We start from the raw sequence: 17894 nt of genomic DNA, 5'->3' as shown, positions 1-17894 counted from the left end.
ATTTTTAACCATTTTTGATTGTGTCTTTTTTGCACTGTATGACACCGCACTTCATTCCCTCGGCTAGCGCGATGCTAAGCTACGCTGCAGCTAGCTACGGAGCGTGAACAACAACATCCCTTGGGACATTCTCGCTATCAGAGAGCTTGATTTGCTCCGCCTACCTTGTTGCGTCCACAGAGGCTCCCAGAGAAAGTTTGTATTCCATCGGACTGGGTTGTCTGTGCAGGTTATCTGGTCAGCTGAGCGCATCGCCGCTTGGCCCCCACGTCATCAGAGCACTGCAGCTTCTGGGAATTGTAGTCAACAGTGGTTTCTGACACTCTCCGGGCGCTGGATGGAAAACGTGCAGTGGATTTTAAGATACTCAGGCCTACTCAAAGATGTCAGTCTGTCAAACCGACAGAAGTCTTCACTTTGGGTCTCATTAACATCAGATCACTGTACTCAAAATCTCTGTTGATCAACGATCTAATTATGGATCATCACTTGGACATGATTGGGTTATGTGAAACCTGGCTCAAACCCACAGCTGTTCTTCCTCTGAATGAGGCCTGCCCACCAGGGTACACATTTAGTCACATGTCTCGTGGTGCGAAGCAAGGCGGGGGGTGTTGCTTTTATTTATAAATCTAATTTTACCTTATTGACTGTTCGGGGTCATAAATATAATTCGTTTGAGCACCTGACTCTCCACTCTGCCCATGATGCTACATATTGTCAGGGTCAGAAGTATGGAAATCAGTCATGCTATTTTGTCACTGTTTATAGGCCTCCTGGCCCATATTCTGAATTCTTAGATGAATTTGGTGCGTTCATCTCTAGCCTGTCAGCAAGTGCGGATAACATTTTGATTATTGGTGACTTCAACATTCATATAAATAAGCCCTCTGATCCCCTTTTCAAGTCATTTATGGAACTTGTGGATGCGTTGGGATTCCAGCAATGCATTCAGGATTCAACACACATTAGTGGAAATACCCTTGATTTGGTTCTCACACGTGGCCTTGCTCTCACGAACATTGACATTTTGCCTCTTGCCTCGGTGGTCTCTGACCACTCATTTATTAGGTGTTCATTTATGTTGCCATGTTTAGTGGACCGAAAGCCTTGTCTATCTCTGCGGCGACGCATTAATCCCTCAACTATGACTGAAGTCGCAGCCAGACTGCCTGAAATTTTGGCTTCAGGTTTGGACAATGTTCAGTCAGTGGATAGTCTTGCAGATGGCTTGAATTCAGCACTCAAGGCTGCACTCTATAAGGTTGTGCCTCCTCTTTTAAGGCCACGCCTTCCCAAGGCACAGTCGCCTTGGTTCAATGGTTACTTGCGTGACCTTAGGGAGAAGGCTCGAGGTTTGGAACGGAAATGGCATAGTTGTAAATTAGGTGTTCCACCTTGCATGGCGTGATGCTGTCTTAGATTATAAGCATGCACTACTGGCTACAAAGCGTGCCTATTATTCTGATTTGATCAATAAAAACAAGCATAACTCAAAGTTTTTGTTTGAAACTGTAGAATTTCTCATTCATGGACGGCCACCTCTTATTCACCCTCCCTTTTCAGCACAGGACTTCTTGGAGTATTTCGAGAAGAAAATTGAGGATATTAGGTTGAGCATATCTCAGCTGGCTTTGGTCCGATCACCGCATACTGCTATGGAGGTGGATGTGCCCACTGAGGTGTTACCCAGATTTACAGATTTTGATGGTATCTCGCTGGGCGCGCTGACAAAGCTCGTGACATCTACTAAAAGCACAACCTGTTTACTTGATCCTATAACAACAAAACTGTTTAAGGACCTGTGGCCCACTCTCGGGCCGACTGTGCTGGAAATTTGAAATCTCTCATTAACTTCTGGATCTGTTCCTAAATGTTTCAGTCTGTAGTGATTAAATAATTAAGAAATCCAATCTCGACCCTAGTGTATTGAAAAATTATAGACCGATATTAAATCTATCATTTTGTTCTAAAATCCTGGAAAAAGTGGTTTTGCGACAGCTCGTGGACTACCTCACTGAGAATAAACTTTTTGAGCCACTGCAGTCTGCTTTTAGAAAATATCACTCCATAGAGACAGCACTTACTAAAGTAGTGAATGACGTTTTGCGAGCAATGGACTCAGATACCACTACAATGTTGGTGCTGCTGGATCTTAGTGCTGCATTTGATACTGTGGATCATCATATTTTACTCAATAGGTCAAGGTCAGGTTTATTTATAAAGCACATTTACAAAAAGTCAACACTGCCCCAAAGTGCTGTACAATAAAAGGATTTAAAATTATATCATTAAATACAAGAACAAAATAAATCAACAAGACAGTAAAAGATGTGGCAGTGTTCAGCTCATCTTGTATTAAAAGCCAGTGCAAAAAGATATGTCTTTAAAAGAGTCAACTGAAGGAGCCAGTCGGACATTCAATGGCAGAGAGTTCCAGAGCTTGGGCCCCACAACAGCAAAGGCTCTGTCTCCCCTGGTCCTTACTTAGACCTGGGACAGACCAGTAAACTCTGGTCCGTGGAGCGTACAGCTCTTCCTGGAGTGTGCAATGACAGCATATCAGATAAATAGAATGGGGCTTGACCGTGAATTGATTTAAAAACAAGCAACAAAATCTTAAAATCAATTCTAAAAGCAACAGGCAACCAGTGCAGTGAAGCTAAAACAGGAGAAATGTGTTGGTGCCATTTGGCTCCAGTGAGCAGACGCGCAGCTGCATTTTGCACCATCTGGAGACGATGCAGAGACGACTGATTAAGACCAACATACAAAGAATTGCAGTAGTCTAAACGAGACGTGATCAAGGCGTGCACAACCTGTTCCAGCTGATTTGGGGGCAGGTAACGCTTGATTTTACTTAAAAGTCTAAGCTGGAAGAAGCTTGTTTTGACCACTGTGTTAATCTGCTTCTCGAATTTAAAAGAGCTGTCTATAAAAACACCAAGGGTCTTAGCAGATGAACGACAGTAGGAGGCGAGTGGACCAAGGGCAGAAAGGTCAAGGTCACCAAAGACCACAATCTCTGTTTTGCTTTCATTTAGATTCAAAAAGTTTAAAGACATCCAGTCTTTGACTTCTTGAAAGCAAGTCTGTAGGATGGCAGATGAGTTTGTTTTAAGGTTCAGAGGTAGATAAATCTGCACATCATCAGCAAAGCAGTGAAACTGAATGTTATATTTCTTGATCCTAAAGGAAGCAAATAAAGCGAAAATAAAATTGGCCCTAAAATTGAACCCTGAGGTACTCCACAAGTCAAAGGGGCTTTCTGTGACACAGAGGGACCAAGGTTCACAGAAAAGCACTGACCAGTCAAATATGACTTAAACCATTTGAGCACTGTGCCATTTAATCCAACACACGATTCAAGGCGAGATAATAAGACCTGGTGGTCAACAGTGTCAAAGGCTGCAGTTAAATCCAAAAGCACAAGCACAGCTGAGCTGCCAGTGTCCATGATTAAAAGATCATTAAAAACTTTTAAAAGAGCAGTTTCAGTGCTGTGCAAAGGTTTAAAACCAGACTGGAACTTTTCAGTTATGTCAAATGCAGTAAGGTGCGACTGTAGTTGAGTATAGACCACCTTTTCAAGTATTTTAGATAAAAACGATGTCTTAGAAATGGGTCTATAATTAGAAAAAATAGCAGGGTCCAAATTATGTTTTTTAAAAAGGGGCTGTATCATGGCCTGTTTAAAGGAACAAGGAACGACACCTGAAGACAGAGAAGCATTAATCAGCTGTAAAATACAAGGGCCAACTGAATCAAGGACTTCTTTCACAAGCTTAGCAGGAAGGAAATCCAGTGCACAGTCTGAAGGCCTTAAACTCTGAACAGTTTTAGATAGTTCACACAGAGAAATAGGCTCGAATTGACTAAAAATAGCTGTGCACTCAGGAATGATGCAGGGGTCAGCGATGACAGTTGGCAAAGAAGATCGAATGAGTGAAATTTTGTCACTGAAAAATTGACAATTTTTCACACAAAGAAACAGAGGGAACAGCACCAGTTGAATCAATGGGGTTAACAATCTTGTTTAAAACATTAAAAAGAACCTGGGGCTTAAGATTTGTAGACACAATATTTGCCATATACTCTGATTTTGCAGTCTTAACAGCATCTTGATAATTCGCAAGTGAATGTCTTAAAATCCCCACTGATACTTGAAGTTGATCTTTCTTCCATTTCCGTTCTGCACGGCGGCATTCCGGTCTGCGTGCGCGCGGAAAGTCATTGTGCCTTGGCTCTGAGCGTTTTGCACGCCGGTTAGTGAAAGGGGCGGCAACGTTGAGAATCTCTGAACACGTAGTATTGAACAAGCTAACCAACTCATCAATATTTGTATTAGAATCGTAAGACGTAAGTTCAGAAGCATGAAACGCAGCAGAAAAGAGTGGCGCAGTAGTGGAGCAGATAGCGCGCTGCTGGCGCGCCGGAATGCATTGTTTCCTAATAGTGGAGGACACCGCAACAGAAAAAAGCACAGGAAAATGGTCCGATATGCCTGCGTTACAGATCTGACATTCACATTTAGACCACTGAATAAGATAAGGTCCAGAGTATGACCCTTGTCATGGGTCGGGACATTTACTGCCTGCTTAAGATTAAGAGTCCACAACATTAAGAAAGTCATTGACCAAGGGCTTGGATGGACAACAAACATGAATATTAAAATCCCCAGCAATTAAAAATGCGTTAAGATTAAGAACAATACCTGCCACAAAGTCAGAAAAGTCATTTGTAAAATCTAGCAATACGCTGGAGAATCACTTTGGGATTACTGGAATTGCTCTTGCAGGGTTGACATCATTCCTGTCCAGTCGTTCTTACTGTGTATTGTGTAATGGCACCTCCTCTGATCGTAGGGACATGAAGTTTGGGGTTCCACAGGGATCCGTTTTAGGCCCCCTGCTTTTTTCCCTTTATGTAGCACCCCTTGGGAATATACTGCGGCGCTTTGGGATTCCCTTTCATTGCTATGCCGATGACACTCATTTGTACATGCCAATAACTGCTGGTAATCTCGTTCACATAAAATCTTGCCTTGCATCAGTAAGAAGTTGGATGTCTAGTAACTTACTTTTAAATTCTTGGTCCAGCGAGGTATCGGCATCAATTTGATCAGCTAGCGCTTAGCTTAGGTTCGTGTGTTATACATCATACGGATAAAGTGAGGAACCTTGGAGTAATTTTTGATCCTACATTGTCCTTTGATCTCCACATTAGAGACATTACGAGGACTGCTTTATTCCATTGGCGAAATATAGCGAAGATTCGTCCCATCCTGTCTATGGCTGATGCTGAGACTTTTATTCATGCATTTGTCTCTTCTATATTGGACTATTATAATGCTCTATTTTCTGGTTTACCGCAGTCCAGGATTAGGGGTTTTCAACTGGTTCAAAATGCTGCTGCCAGACTTTTGACACAAAGCAGAAAGTTTGACCACATTACGCCCGTTTTGCCGTTCCTGCACTGGCTTCCAGTCACTGCAAGACTGGATTTTAAAGTACTGTTATTAGTTTATAAAACTGTGCAGGACTTCTATGTGTTCCCAGGGTGAATAAAAAGTCTGCCGGTCACCGAGCTTTCTCCTACCATGCCCCAGCTCTGTGGAACGATCTTCCGACACACATTCGGCAGTCGGATACTGTGGAGACTTTTAAGTCATGTTTAGACTCATTTCTTATCCCTGTTTTATCATTAGTGTTATGTGTTTTTATTCTTGTATTCTTTCATGGTTGTCTTTTCATTATGTTTTAAAATTTTTATTCTTTCTTATGTTGTTTGTAGCACCTTGAGACAATTTCATCGTGAATTGGCGCCATATAAATTAATAAACTTGAATTTGAATTTAATAAAGGTGGTGCAATCATGTCGAGTGTAGTTTTGAGCACTGAGTTTAAACTATCCACAAGTCTGTCTACTGATTGGGTATTTGCCAAATCTGAAGCTAAGACATCAGGCAGTCTAGCTTTGAGTTCGGTCTTAGTTGAGGAGTTGATGCATCACCGTAGTGATATATAAGGTTGTTGTTCCACTAAACATGGCAGCGAAACTCTAAACTTAATAAGTGACTGATCAGAGACCACTGATGTAAGAGGCATGATGTCAGTATTCGTGACAGCAGTACCACGTGCGAGAACCAAATCAGTGGGAATTTCCACTAATGCGTGTCGAGTCCTGAATGCATTGCAGAAATCCTAATGCATCCACAATTTCCATAAATGATTTGCAGAGTGGATCAGAAGGTTTATTTATATGAACGTTAGTCACCAATAATCAGAATGTTATCTGCACTAGTTGACAAGTTAGAGATGAACGCACCCAATTCATCTAAGAATTCAGAATATGCGCAGGAGGCCTCTATACATTGACAAAGTAATACGACTGATTTTTATTCTTCTGACCTTGGCGATGCATAATAGCCTGAGCAGAGCGGAGAATCAGATGCTCAAATGAGTTATATTTGTGACCCCCAACAGCTAATAAGCTAAACCTAGATTTTAGGGGTACCTGAAAAAAATCACTTCACATCCAAATTGCGATTCTTATTTATTAAGATTCCGAATCTATCCAAAATGTCCAAAAATCGATTTTTAAAAAGCATTTTTTAAAAACATTTTCTTGCTTACTCGCTGCGTGTACTGTTTGTCAGGCAACGGCCTCCATACAACAGTGTCCCTGCGAGGGGAGGGTCCGGTGTGCTTCAAACATTCGTGAGCTGCAGCTTAGCATGGCAGACGAAGAGCTAATTCAGCAAGCACCGTCTTTGCTGAAGGCAAATGTTTGGGGGCATTTTGGATTTTATTTCCTGCGTAAGAAGGAGCTTGACATGACTTATGCAGTGTGCAAAATCTGCAAAATGTAAGTGAAGTATTTCGTAAACACTTCAAATCCGCAAGCCCACATGCTATGCCATCACCCGGAGCTAAAAGAAGCGGAGCAACGGTCTCTGCCGACTACTGACCAGTGCTTCGCTAAACTGCCAGCCAACTCTGAACGAGCAAAGCAGATAAGTAAATTTACATCTTTAGAATCACTTGATTAACCTTGTAAAGCTCCATTTTCTTAAACATAATCATTTTTTAAATAATATAACTATTTCTCAGAGCTGTTTCAATTGAAAATCGATTCTGAATCGAATCGTCACCCCAAGAATCTGAATCAAATTGAATCGTGAGTTGTTGTAAGATTCACATCCCTACTAGATTTATAAATAAGAGCAACACCCCCGCCTTGCTTCACGTCATGAGGGACATGACTAAATGTCTACGCCGGTGGGGAGGACAGCTGTAGGTTTAAGACAGGTTTCACATAACCCAATCATATCTAAGTGATGATCAATAATTACATCATTAATCAACAATGATTTTGAGGACAGTGATCTTAGGTTAATGACACCCAGACTAAGGACCTCATTGGGTTTGACAGTTGAACTGTTTGGATTTAGGGGTGGTTCCAGAGTAGCATATATAAGATGCCAAGAAGTAGGTTTAGGTTTGAGACATTCCACGTGTTGTACGTAGCAGACACGAAATCTTTGCTATTGCTGGAACAACCACTGGGCCATCTTCAATTTCAATCAATCAATTTTATTTATATAGCGCCAAATCACAACAAACAGTTGCCCCAAGGCGCTTTATATTGTAAGGCAAGGCCATACAATATTTACGTAAAAACCCCAACGGTCAAAATGACCCCCTGTGAGCAAGCACTTGGCGACAGTGGGAAGGAAAAACTCCCTTTTAACAGGAAGAAACCTCCAGCAGAACCAGGCTCAGGGAGGGGCAGTCTTCTGCTGGGACTGGTTGGGGCTGAGGGAGAGAACCAGGAAAAAGACATGCTGTGGAGGGGAGCAGAGATCAATCACTAATGATTAAATGCAGAGTGGTGCATACAGAGCAAAAAGAGAAAGAAACACTCAGTGCATCATGGGAACCCCCCAGCAGTCTAAGTCTATAGCAGCATAACTAAGGGATGGTTCAGCATCACCTGATCCAGCCCTAACTATAAGCTTTAGCAAAAAGGAAAGTTTTAAGCCTAATCTTAAAAGTAGAGAGGGTGTCTGTCTCCCTGATCTGAATTGGGAGCTGGTTCCACAGGAGAGGAGCCTGAAAGCTGAAGGCTCTGCCTCCATTCTACTCTTACAAACCCTAGGAACTACAAGTAAGCCTGCAGTCTGAGAGCGAAGCGCTCTATTGGGGTGATATGGTACTATGAGGTCCCTAAGATAAGATGGGACCTGATTATTCAAAACCTTATAAGTAAGAAGAAGAATTTTAAATTCTATTCTAGAATTAACAGGAAGCCAATGAAGAGAGGCCAATATGGGTCAGATATGCTCTCTCCTTCTAGTCCCCGTTAGTACTCTAGCTGCAGCATTTTGAATTAACTGAAGGCTTTTCAGGGAACTTTTAGGACAACCTGATAATAATGAATTACAATAGTCCAGCCTAGAGGAAATAAATGCATGAATTAGTTTTTCAGCATCACTCTGAGACAAGACCTTTCTAATTTTAGAGATATTGCGTAAATGCAAAAAAGCAGTCCTACATATTTGTTTAATATGCGCATTGAAGGACATATCCTGATCAAAAATGACTCCAAGATTTCTCACAGTATTACTGGAGGTCAGGGTAATGCCATCCAGAGTAAGGATCTGGTTAGACACCATGTTTCTAAGATTTGTGGGGCCAAGTACAATAACTTCAGTTTTATCTGAGTTTAAAAGCAGGAAATTAGAGGCCATCCTTGTCTTTGTCTGTAAGACAATCCTGCAGTTTAGCTAATTGGTGTGTGTCCTCTGGCTTCATGGATAGATAAAGCTGGGTATCATCTGCGTAACAATGAAAATTTAAGCAATGCCGTCTAATAATACTGCCTAAGGGAAGCATGTATAAAGTGAATAAAATTGGTCCTAGCACAGAACCTTGTGGAACTCCACCTTAGTCTGTGAAGAAGATTCCCCATTTACATGAACAAATTGTAATCTATTAGATAAATATGATTCAAACCACCGCAGCGCAGTTCCTTTAATACCTATGGCATGCTCTAATCTCTGTAATAAAATTTTATGGTCAACAGTATCAAAAGCAGCACTGAGGTCTAACAGAACAAGCACAGAGATGAGTCCACTGTCTGAGGCTATAAGAAGATCATTTGTAACCTTCACTAATGCTGTTTCTGTACTATGATGAATTCTAAAACCTGACTGAAACTCTTCAAATAGACCATTCCTCTGCAGATGATCAGTTAGCGGTTTTACAACTACCCTTTCAAGAATTTTTGAGAGAAAAGGAAGGTTGGAGATTGGCCTATAATTAGCTAAGATAGCTGGGTCAAGTGATGGATTTTTAAGTAATGGTTTAATTACTGCCACCTTAAAAACCTGTGGTACATAGCCAACTAATAAAAATAGATTGATCATATTTAAGATCAAAGCATTAAATAATGGTAGGGCTTCCTTGAGTAGCCTGGTAGGAATGGGGTCTAATAGACATGTTGATGGTTTGGATGAAGTAACTAATGCAAATAACTTAGAACAATCGGAGAGAAAGAGTCTAACCAAATACCGGCATCACTGAAAGCAGCCAAAGATAACGATATGTCTTTGGGATGGTTATGAGTAATTTTTTCTCTAATAGTTAAAATTTTATTAGCAAAGAAAGTCATGAAGTCATTACTAGTTAAAGTTAAAGGAATACTCGGCTCAATAGAGCTCTGACTCTTTGTCAGCCTGGCTACAGTGCTGAAAAGAAACCTGGGGTTGTTCTTATTTTCTTCAATTAGTGATGAGTAGTAAGATGTCCTAGCTTTACGGAGGGCTTTTTTATAGAGCAACAGACTCTTTGTCCAGGCTAAGTGAAGATCTTCTAAGTTAGTGAGACGCCATTTCCTCTCCAACTTACGGGTTATCTGCTTTAAGCTGCGAGTTTTGAGTTATACCACGGAGTCAGGCACTTCTGATTTAAAGCTCTCTTTTTCAGAGAAGCTACAGCATCCAAAGTTGTCTTCAATGAGGATGTAAAACTACTGACGAGATACTCTATCTCACTTACAGAGTTTAGGTAGCTACTCTGCACTGTGTTGGTATATGGCATTAGAGAACATAAAGAAGGAATCATATCCTTAAACCTAGTTACAGCGCTTTCTGAAAGCCTTCTAGTGTAATGAAACTTATTCCCCACTGCTGGGTAGTCCATCAGAGTAAATGTAAATGTTATTAAGAAATGATCAGACAGAAGGGAGTTTTCAGGGAATACTGTTAAGTCTTCAATTTCCATACCATAAGTCAGAACAAGATCTAAGATATGATTAAAGTGGTGGGTGGACTCATTTACATTTTGAGCAAAGCCAATTGAGTCTAATAATAGATTAAATGCAGTGTTGAGGCTGTCATTCTCAGCATCTGTGTGGATGTTAAAATCGCCCACTATAATTATCTGAGCTAAGCACTAAGTCAGACAAAATGTCTGAAAATTCACAGAGAAACTCACAGTAACGACCAGGTGGACGATAGATAATAACAAATAAAACTGTTTTTTGGGACTTCCAATTTGGATGGACAAGACTAAGAGTCAAGCTTTCAAATGAATTAAAGCTCTGTCTGGGTTTTTGATTAATTAATAAGCTGGAATGGAAGATTGCTGCTAATCCTCCGCCTCGGCCCGTGCTACAAGCATTCTGGCAGTTAGTGTGACTCGGGGGTGTTGACTCATTTAAACTAACATATTCATCCTGCTGTAACCAGGTTTCTGTAAGGCAGAATAAATCAATACGTTGATCAATTATTATATCATTTACTAACAGGGACTTAGAAGAGAGAGACCTAATGTTTAATAGACCACATTTAACTGTTTTAGTCTGTGGTGCAGTTGAAGGTGCTATATTATTTTTTCTTTTTTAATTTTTATGCTTAAATAGATTTTTGCTGGTTATTGGTGGACTGGGAGCAGGGGTGGTGGCCAAGTGGTTAATGCGCTTTTTTCAGTTCAGAAGGTTCCGGGATCAAATCCCACCCCTGCCACATTTCTCCATGTAATGTGGAGTTGCGTCAGGAAGGGCATCCAGCGTAAAACTTGTGCCAGTTAAACATGCAGATCCACATTGGATTTGCTGTGGCGACCCCAAGTGCAAACAAGGGAGCAGCCGAAGGGACTTACTATTGGTGGTCTGGGAGCAGGCACCATCTCTACGGGGATGGCGTAATGAGGGGATGGCAGGGGGAGAGAAGCTGTAGAGAGGTGTGTAAGACTACAACTCTGCTTCCTGGTCCCAACCCTGGATAGTCACGGTTTGGAGGATTTAAGAAAATTGGCCAGATTTCTAGAAATGAGAGCTGCTCCATCCAAAGTGGGATGGATGCCGTCTCTCCTAACAAGACCAGGTTTTCCCCAGAAGCTTTGCCAATTATCTATGAAGCCCACCTCATTTTTTGGACACCACTCAGACAGCCAGCAATTCAAGGAGAACATGCGGCTAAACATGTCACTCCCGGTCTGATTGGGGAGGGGCCCAGAGAAAACTACAGAGTCCGACATTGTTTTTGCAAAGTTACACACCGATTCAATGTTAATTTTAGTGACCTCCGATTGGCGTAACCGGGTGTCATTACTGCAGACGTGAATTACAATCTTGAATTACAACAAATTTACTCTTAGCCTTAGCCAGCAGTTTCAAATTTCCTTCAATGTTGCCTGCTCTGGCCCCCGGAAGACAATTGACTATGGTTGCTGGTGTCGCTAACTTCACATTTCTCAAAACAGAGTCGCCAATAACCAGAGTTTGATCCTCGGCGGATTTGTCGTCGAGTGGGGAAAAACGGTTAGAAATGTGAACGGGTTGGCGGTGTACACGGGGCTTCTGTTTAGAACTAGGCTTCCTCCTCACAGTCACCCAGTCGGCCTGCTTTCCTGGCTGCTCGGGATCTGCCAGAGGGAAACTAACTTCGGCTAAGCTACCTTGGTCCGCACCGACTACAGGGGCCTGGCTAGCTGTAGAATTTTCCACGGTGCAGAGCCGAGTCTCCAATTCACCCAGCCTGGCCTCCAAAGCTACGAATAAGCTACACTTATTACAAGTACCATTACTGCTAAAGGAGGCCGAGGAATAACTAAACATTTCACACCCAGAGCAGAAAAGTGCAGGAGAGACAGGAGAAGCCGCCATGCTAAACCGGCTAAGAGCTAGTAGCTGCGCTAAGCTAGCGGATTCCTAAAAACACGCAAAGTGAATAATGTGTAAATCATTTAGAGGTGATTCAGCAGAGGGAGTGCTTTAGTTAAGGCACGTGAAGATTACACTGTGAAACAAATCGTTATCTAGGTAACTAGATCAATCTAACTGCGCAGATTAAACAGCTAACAGATACAGCAAAACACCGCTGTGCTCCGGAACAGGAAGTGATACAATACCGCAGTGAGAGCCAACCACCAGTAGAGGCCTACTGGTGGTAGAATTTCAGCATTATCCAATGTAGTAATGGGTATTTAGTTTGCAAAGCATATCCCTGTATGGTTTTTATGGACATGTCTATGGAAGCAGACCACAGTCTCAACTTGTTGAATTTACCTCCCTGGCAGATAAACTGCATTATCACCATAGTGGATTTTCTGCACTTATTTCCCCGCTAAACTAACGGATTCCAGACCCACATTTTTCATAAGCCTTGCAGGGCCTCTAATCACCTGCTCCATGGCCTGCTGTAAATTCCTAATGTTACCCTCCCTGTAGAGCTCTATCTATGTTCACAGACAAGATGGCGGTACCTTCCCCAGTAGGGTGGAGGCCGTCCGGCATTAGCAAGCTACGGCGGCCCCAGAACGAAGGCCAGTAAGCCTTGCTGTCTACGAAATTGCGCCAGCCACCTATTTAACGATGTCAGCCTGCTAAACGCCTCATCAGTACCCTGGGAGGGCATGGGACCATAGACTATTAACTGATGTCAACACATCTTTCTGGCAAGGTCTCAAATCCTCTCTATGTCCATTTTTGTGACCTCTGAGTACTTCTTCCTGACATCATTGGTGCCAACGTGAATAACTATGCGACTATATCTCATGTCATGTTCCTTAGTCTGTCTTCCCTTCTGCAGCGTCAGCACCCTAAGATGGGATGCAATGTCGGGGGCTCTGTCCCCAGGAATTCATTTAACGTCACCCGCGGTCTGTAACCTGACTTTGTGGGTGATAGAATCCCCTATCACTAAAGTCCAGTGTTTCGGCCTGGAGACAGGAGTGGAAGTCACTCGTGGGCTCAGAGAATTCACATCAGGCAATTCCAAGGGCGAGAACCGATTCACAGTTCGCAGTGGCAAGTGTGATTGGGGTACCACAACCGGGCACCAACCCCTACGGGGCTTCCTCCACCTAACCACAGTCCAAAAGCCGTCCTCCACAGCCGGCGTTTCTAGGTTCATGCTAATGGGCATGCTAGCCGGTCCAACACTAACCTCATCTGGAGTGCCCGTAACATCTAACTCCACTGAGCTAAGAAGCTGCTCTAACTTAGACACGACTCTCTAAGAGAGCCACCCTATCTTCCAACATCACTCAGGATTTACAGAGGGTGTAAAGTAGTGTACTTTGTGCACTAAGAAATTCAAGAGTATAGCCAAGCAGGCCAAGCAAGCAAGCCGAGCTAACCAATAATGAATAAGCTAACCACTCCTAAGGCTCACACAAGATTCACACAGACGTAATGAATTAAAATTCACAGCAGTTACACTGAAAAAGTAGCAGAAGTATTAGACTTGTAAAAAGAAACGGTAAAAAAAAAAGCCAAATCTCTTACAAGTAAACCACTCTTAAGATTAACACAAGAGTAAAGTACTAATCTAAAATTCACAGCAGTTACACTAAAAAACTAACAGAAGTATTAAAAAAAAATGGGGTTGTGGGGTCAAACTAGCTAACGCAAGCTGACCGCTAGTGAAAATGCTAGCTGCTCCTAAGATTTACACAGGAGTAAAATAACCTAAAATTCACAGCAATTGCACTGAAAAACTAACAAGTATTAAACAGGTTAAAAAAAACAAAAAACAGCTATAAAAGTAACGGTGGGGGGGGAGTCGACCTTGCTAGCGAAAGCTAACTGCTAGCAAATGTTTACCACTAGCGATTCACAACAGCACTGTAGTTAAATAAGGTTCAGAGTAGATACACTTAACAACCAGAAGGGTGCTAAACAGAAATAAAAGAAATGTATACAATCATGTAAAGTTCAAAAGAGCTTCACAACAACAAACAGTCCGTCGGAAGCAACAGAATTGTTTTGTTTTAATTGGCTGTCACACCTTAATGACTTGGGTCACAAGTCGGTTTGGGAGTTAATTTGGATACTTTCTGATGTAGCATGGGTTTATTGCTCATCTTATATCATACCTGACCCCAAAAGTGACCCAGAGCAGCTTTAACCCCTTCTAAGTCTGTATATCCCATCGAAATTTCACCTATTTGTGAGATACTAACAAGCCAAATGAGGTGGGTGGTAGGGGCTTAAAATGTTTGAAAAAGTCACCACCATCTTGCTTGCATCATGACAAATCTAATCAACGTGCGGAAATTCATCGTGAGAGCATAACTGGTCGTGGCAGACCCATAGTCCACGTTGGCTGGAATATTTCCACACGTAGACACAGTTCTTGTACAATCTAATGGAACATTAGCTCAGTGAAAGCAAAATGGACACCTGGTGGTCATCATGACACGTGTGTACACGGTGCTGCATTATGCGTCATTTATTAAGACTCTTGATTTCACATTGTTAACCTGGATCTTAAAGTGGTGCTGTCCCGGACACATGGCACATTTAGTCAACTTTTCATATGAAGTCAGACAGATCTGGGTTCTTAATGAACATAGCTCACGCAGGAACTGGTTCAGAAAAAGAACCAGTCGCAAAAAGAGCAGACAGAGATGGTGAGCTCTCTCGCTCTCTCTCTCTTTCTCTCTCTCTGTCTCTCTCTCTCTCTCTTGCTTGCTCTCTCGCTCGCTTGCTCTCTCTCTCTCGGTACGCAAGAAAAATACAGAGTACTCTCTCATTTCAGGCATACTCTAAACGCAACAAAAAGCTACTCTACTTTTGCGCCGGTGTTAAAGGGGCTTTACCAAGATAGTGTGGAACTCTTGGAGAACTTTGGGAAATCTCATTTCTCTTGTCTTTATCGTTAATGATCATGACTGGTGATAGAGCTTCCATTTACCTACGTGGTGGTCTGCACCACTTGGTGGTTGCAGCGTGCATACTCACAGCAGCCTTTTAGCAACCCCCTAAAGCTGTCAGGACCAACATCTGAATGCAACTACATGAGCAAGAGTCACTTTACCACCAGGAATTTTGCTGTTGGCTGTCATCTTTGCTCAAATCATGAAAGTGTTAGTGTTTGGTGACTTCTGTATGAGCAGGATTCCTTTCATTATGAAGTGGAGCTCCTTCTGAACAGTTGGGTGGGTTTGAATGAAACTTGGCACAGTAGTAGAACACTGAATGGAGATGTGAGTGAGGGGAAAACAGTTCTGGGCTGACATCTTAAAGGGATCCTACGGTTTACAGCCACAGATGTCAACATGGACACACGTCGGATCATCTTGACACATTAGGTCTTCTGTCTTCCAGTGCTCCTTCCTCTGCTCATTGGACACTTTACAACTGAGACTTTCTTCAGAGATCTACCTGTGTGAATTTTTTGGGTGATGTGATGTTGGTGACGGGCCTGACTGAGTTACCTGTTAACTTTGGTAGGGTGCAGTTATGGTTGATCCAGTTCCTTCAGTTCTTTGTTTTTTAAGCTTTACTCATTAAAGTAAATGATGTGAATGATCATTTGTTTGTATGTTTGTAGCTGTTGCAGCTGTGTGAGAAGGGCTTATTTGTGGGTCACAGCCGGCTGACTGCGCTGGGAAACCCCAGTAAAGGTACGACTCCACACCACATCCAGGTACAGATTCCAATGGGGGAGATTGCTCTCGAACCCCGTCCTTACAGAAAATTAACTGTTGACTTCTAGTTTCAGCTAGTTGTTTATTAAAGTGATAAGTCCTTTGATGTTGATGACTCAAACCTGGAGTGGTGTTTTTTTTTGGGGGGGGGGGGTTTTGGTATGTGTAGGTGTGTCTCTATCGAGATACTCGGACTTGCTGCAGATGAACGCCTTCACATCCGGGGCCACTGGTGAAATTATCATCTTCAAAGTGTTAAAGGTAAATCTGCTGCTGCTGTGCTCCAGACTCAAAACGTCACCATCTGAACACGGGACGTATGTTTTAGGGGAGAGTCAAGAGCATCTATGAAAACATGAAGAACCTTCTGGACCCCACACCTCGCTTCGACAGCCACATAGCCAAGAACGCCAGCAAGGTCACTGCGCTGACGTCGTACCGCGCCTTCGAACTCACACAGGTGAACTTATAAAAAAAAAACTCTGATTCTTGATGTCCAGGTTCAGTCCCATAAATAAGCTTAAGTTGACCCTTTACTTTTTAGTGAATTTACTGAAATTGATGGGTTTATGCACTGTTTTAACAGCCATTGTGCTATTATTTTGGATCAGATAGCACCACTTAAAGCTAATAAGGTTTCCCATGGCCGATTCTGTCCTTGGATCAATGATGTGATTATGAATCAAAGGAGATTATGTCGCCAGATTGAACGTTTATGGAAATCAACAAAATTGGAGGTCCACAGGCTACATTTAAGAGATCTAATATCCTCCTTAAATAAGATGTTAGAGGAGGCCAGGGAAAGCTATTTTTATCGGCTGATTGCCTCAAATAAGAGAAATCCCAAAGTGCTCTTTGACACAATCACCTCTATTGTGTCACCTGCTGCTGCTGTAACTCCTGTTCTTCCTAAAACAAGTAGTGATGAGTTCCTTAATTTCTTCATTGACAAAGTCAGAGTCATAAAAGATAGTTTGCCGCTCTCATTGCCCTCTTGTTGTGATTCCCGGTATTTGGGACCTCCCACTCAATGCTGGACCTCTTTTAAGCTTGTTACAATTGAGGACATTCTATCTGTCATCAACATAATGAAACCAACCTCTGGTATTTTGGATGTAGTTCCTTTTAGATTGTTTATGAATGTTTTTGACTCTATTGGGCCTTGTATTGTTAAAATTTTCAGTATGTCTTTGTCGACTGGTGTGTTTCCTTGTTCTTTTAAACATGCTGTTGTGGAACCACGGCTAAAGAAAGCAGGATTGGACTCTATGGAACTGAAAAACTTTAGGCCAATATCAAAGACCCCCTTTTTGACTAAAGTCTTGGAAAAGGTGGTCTGTGTCCAACTTAAATCATTTTTGCAGACTAACAACATCTATGACACATTTCAGTCCGAGTACTGTGAGTTTCATTCCACTGAAACTGCCCTGTTGAAGGTGGCTAGTGACATTATGATGGCCGCTGATAGTGGTAAATGTTCTGTGCTGGTTTTATTGGATCTGTCATCTGCATTCGATACCGTTGACCATGGCATTTTGATTAATAGATTGCGGGATACGGTTGGCATGTCAGGTCCTGTATTAGAGTGGTTTAGCTCTTACTTGGTTGGTAGAACTTTTAGTGTTTCTGTGAACAATGTGATGTCTGAATCTGCTGATCTTTTGTGGGGTGTCCCACAGGGCTCAGTCCTGTGTCCGATTTTGTTCCTGCTGTATATCCTTCCTCTTGGTAAGCTGATCCAGCAGTTCTGCGATGTGTCCTACCATTTGTATGCCGATGACTTGCAGCTGTACTGTTCTTTTAAGACAACTGAAGCACAGAAAATTTGTTCTCTCATTAGTTGTCTCACTAAAATTACAGAATGGCTTACTGAAAACAGCCTGCAGTTGAATTCTAATAAGACTGAGACATTGATTGTAGCTCCAGATAGTGCTATGTCTGTCATTAAGAATC

The 17894-nt window shown here is 42.2% G+C and overlaps 1 protein-coding gene across 1 annotated transcript in view; it reads left to right on the top strand.

Annotated features, from left to right (window-relative positions):
* Positions 1–17894, top strand: part of tasora (transcription activation suppressor a) — a 186615-nt gene that overhangs the window by 61415 nt on the left and 107306 nt on the right. Inside the window, exons 4-6 of the mRNA XM_034165189.1 lie at positions 15845–15917; positions 16111–16202; positions 16270–16401. Coding sequence (XP_034021080.1) covers positions 15845–15917; positions 16111–16202; positions 16270–16401 — 297 coding nt within the window. The remainder of the gene's footprint in view (positions 1–15844; positions 15918–16110; positions 16203–16269; positions 16402–17894) is intronic.

Source organism: Thalassophryne amazonica, chromosome 3 (assembly GCF_902500255.1).
Source record: "Thalassophryne amazonica chromosome 3, fThaAma1.1, whole genome shotgun sequence".
Lineage (NCBI taxonomy): Eukaryota > Metazoa > Chordata > Actinopteri > Batrachoidiformes > Batrachoididae > Thalassophryne > Thalassophryne amazonica.
Note: the sequence above shows the minus strand (reverse complement) of the source record. Positions and strands in the feature narration are given on the sequence as shown.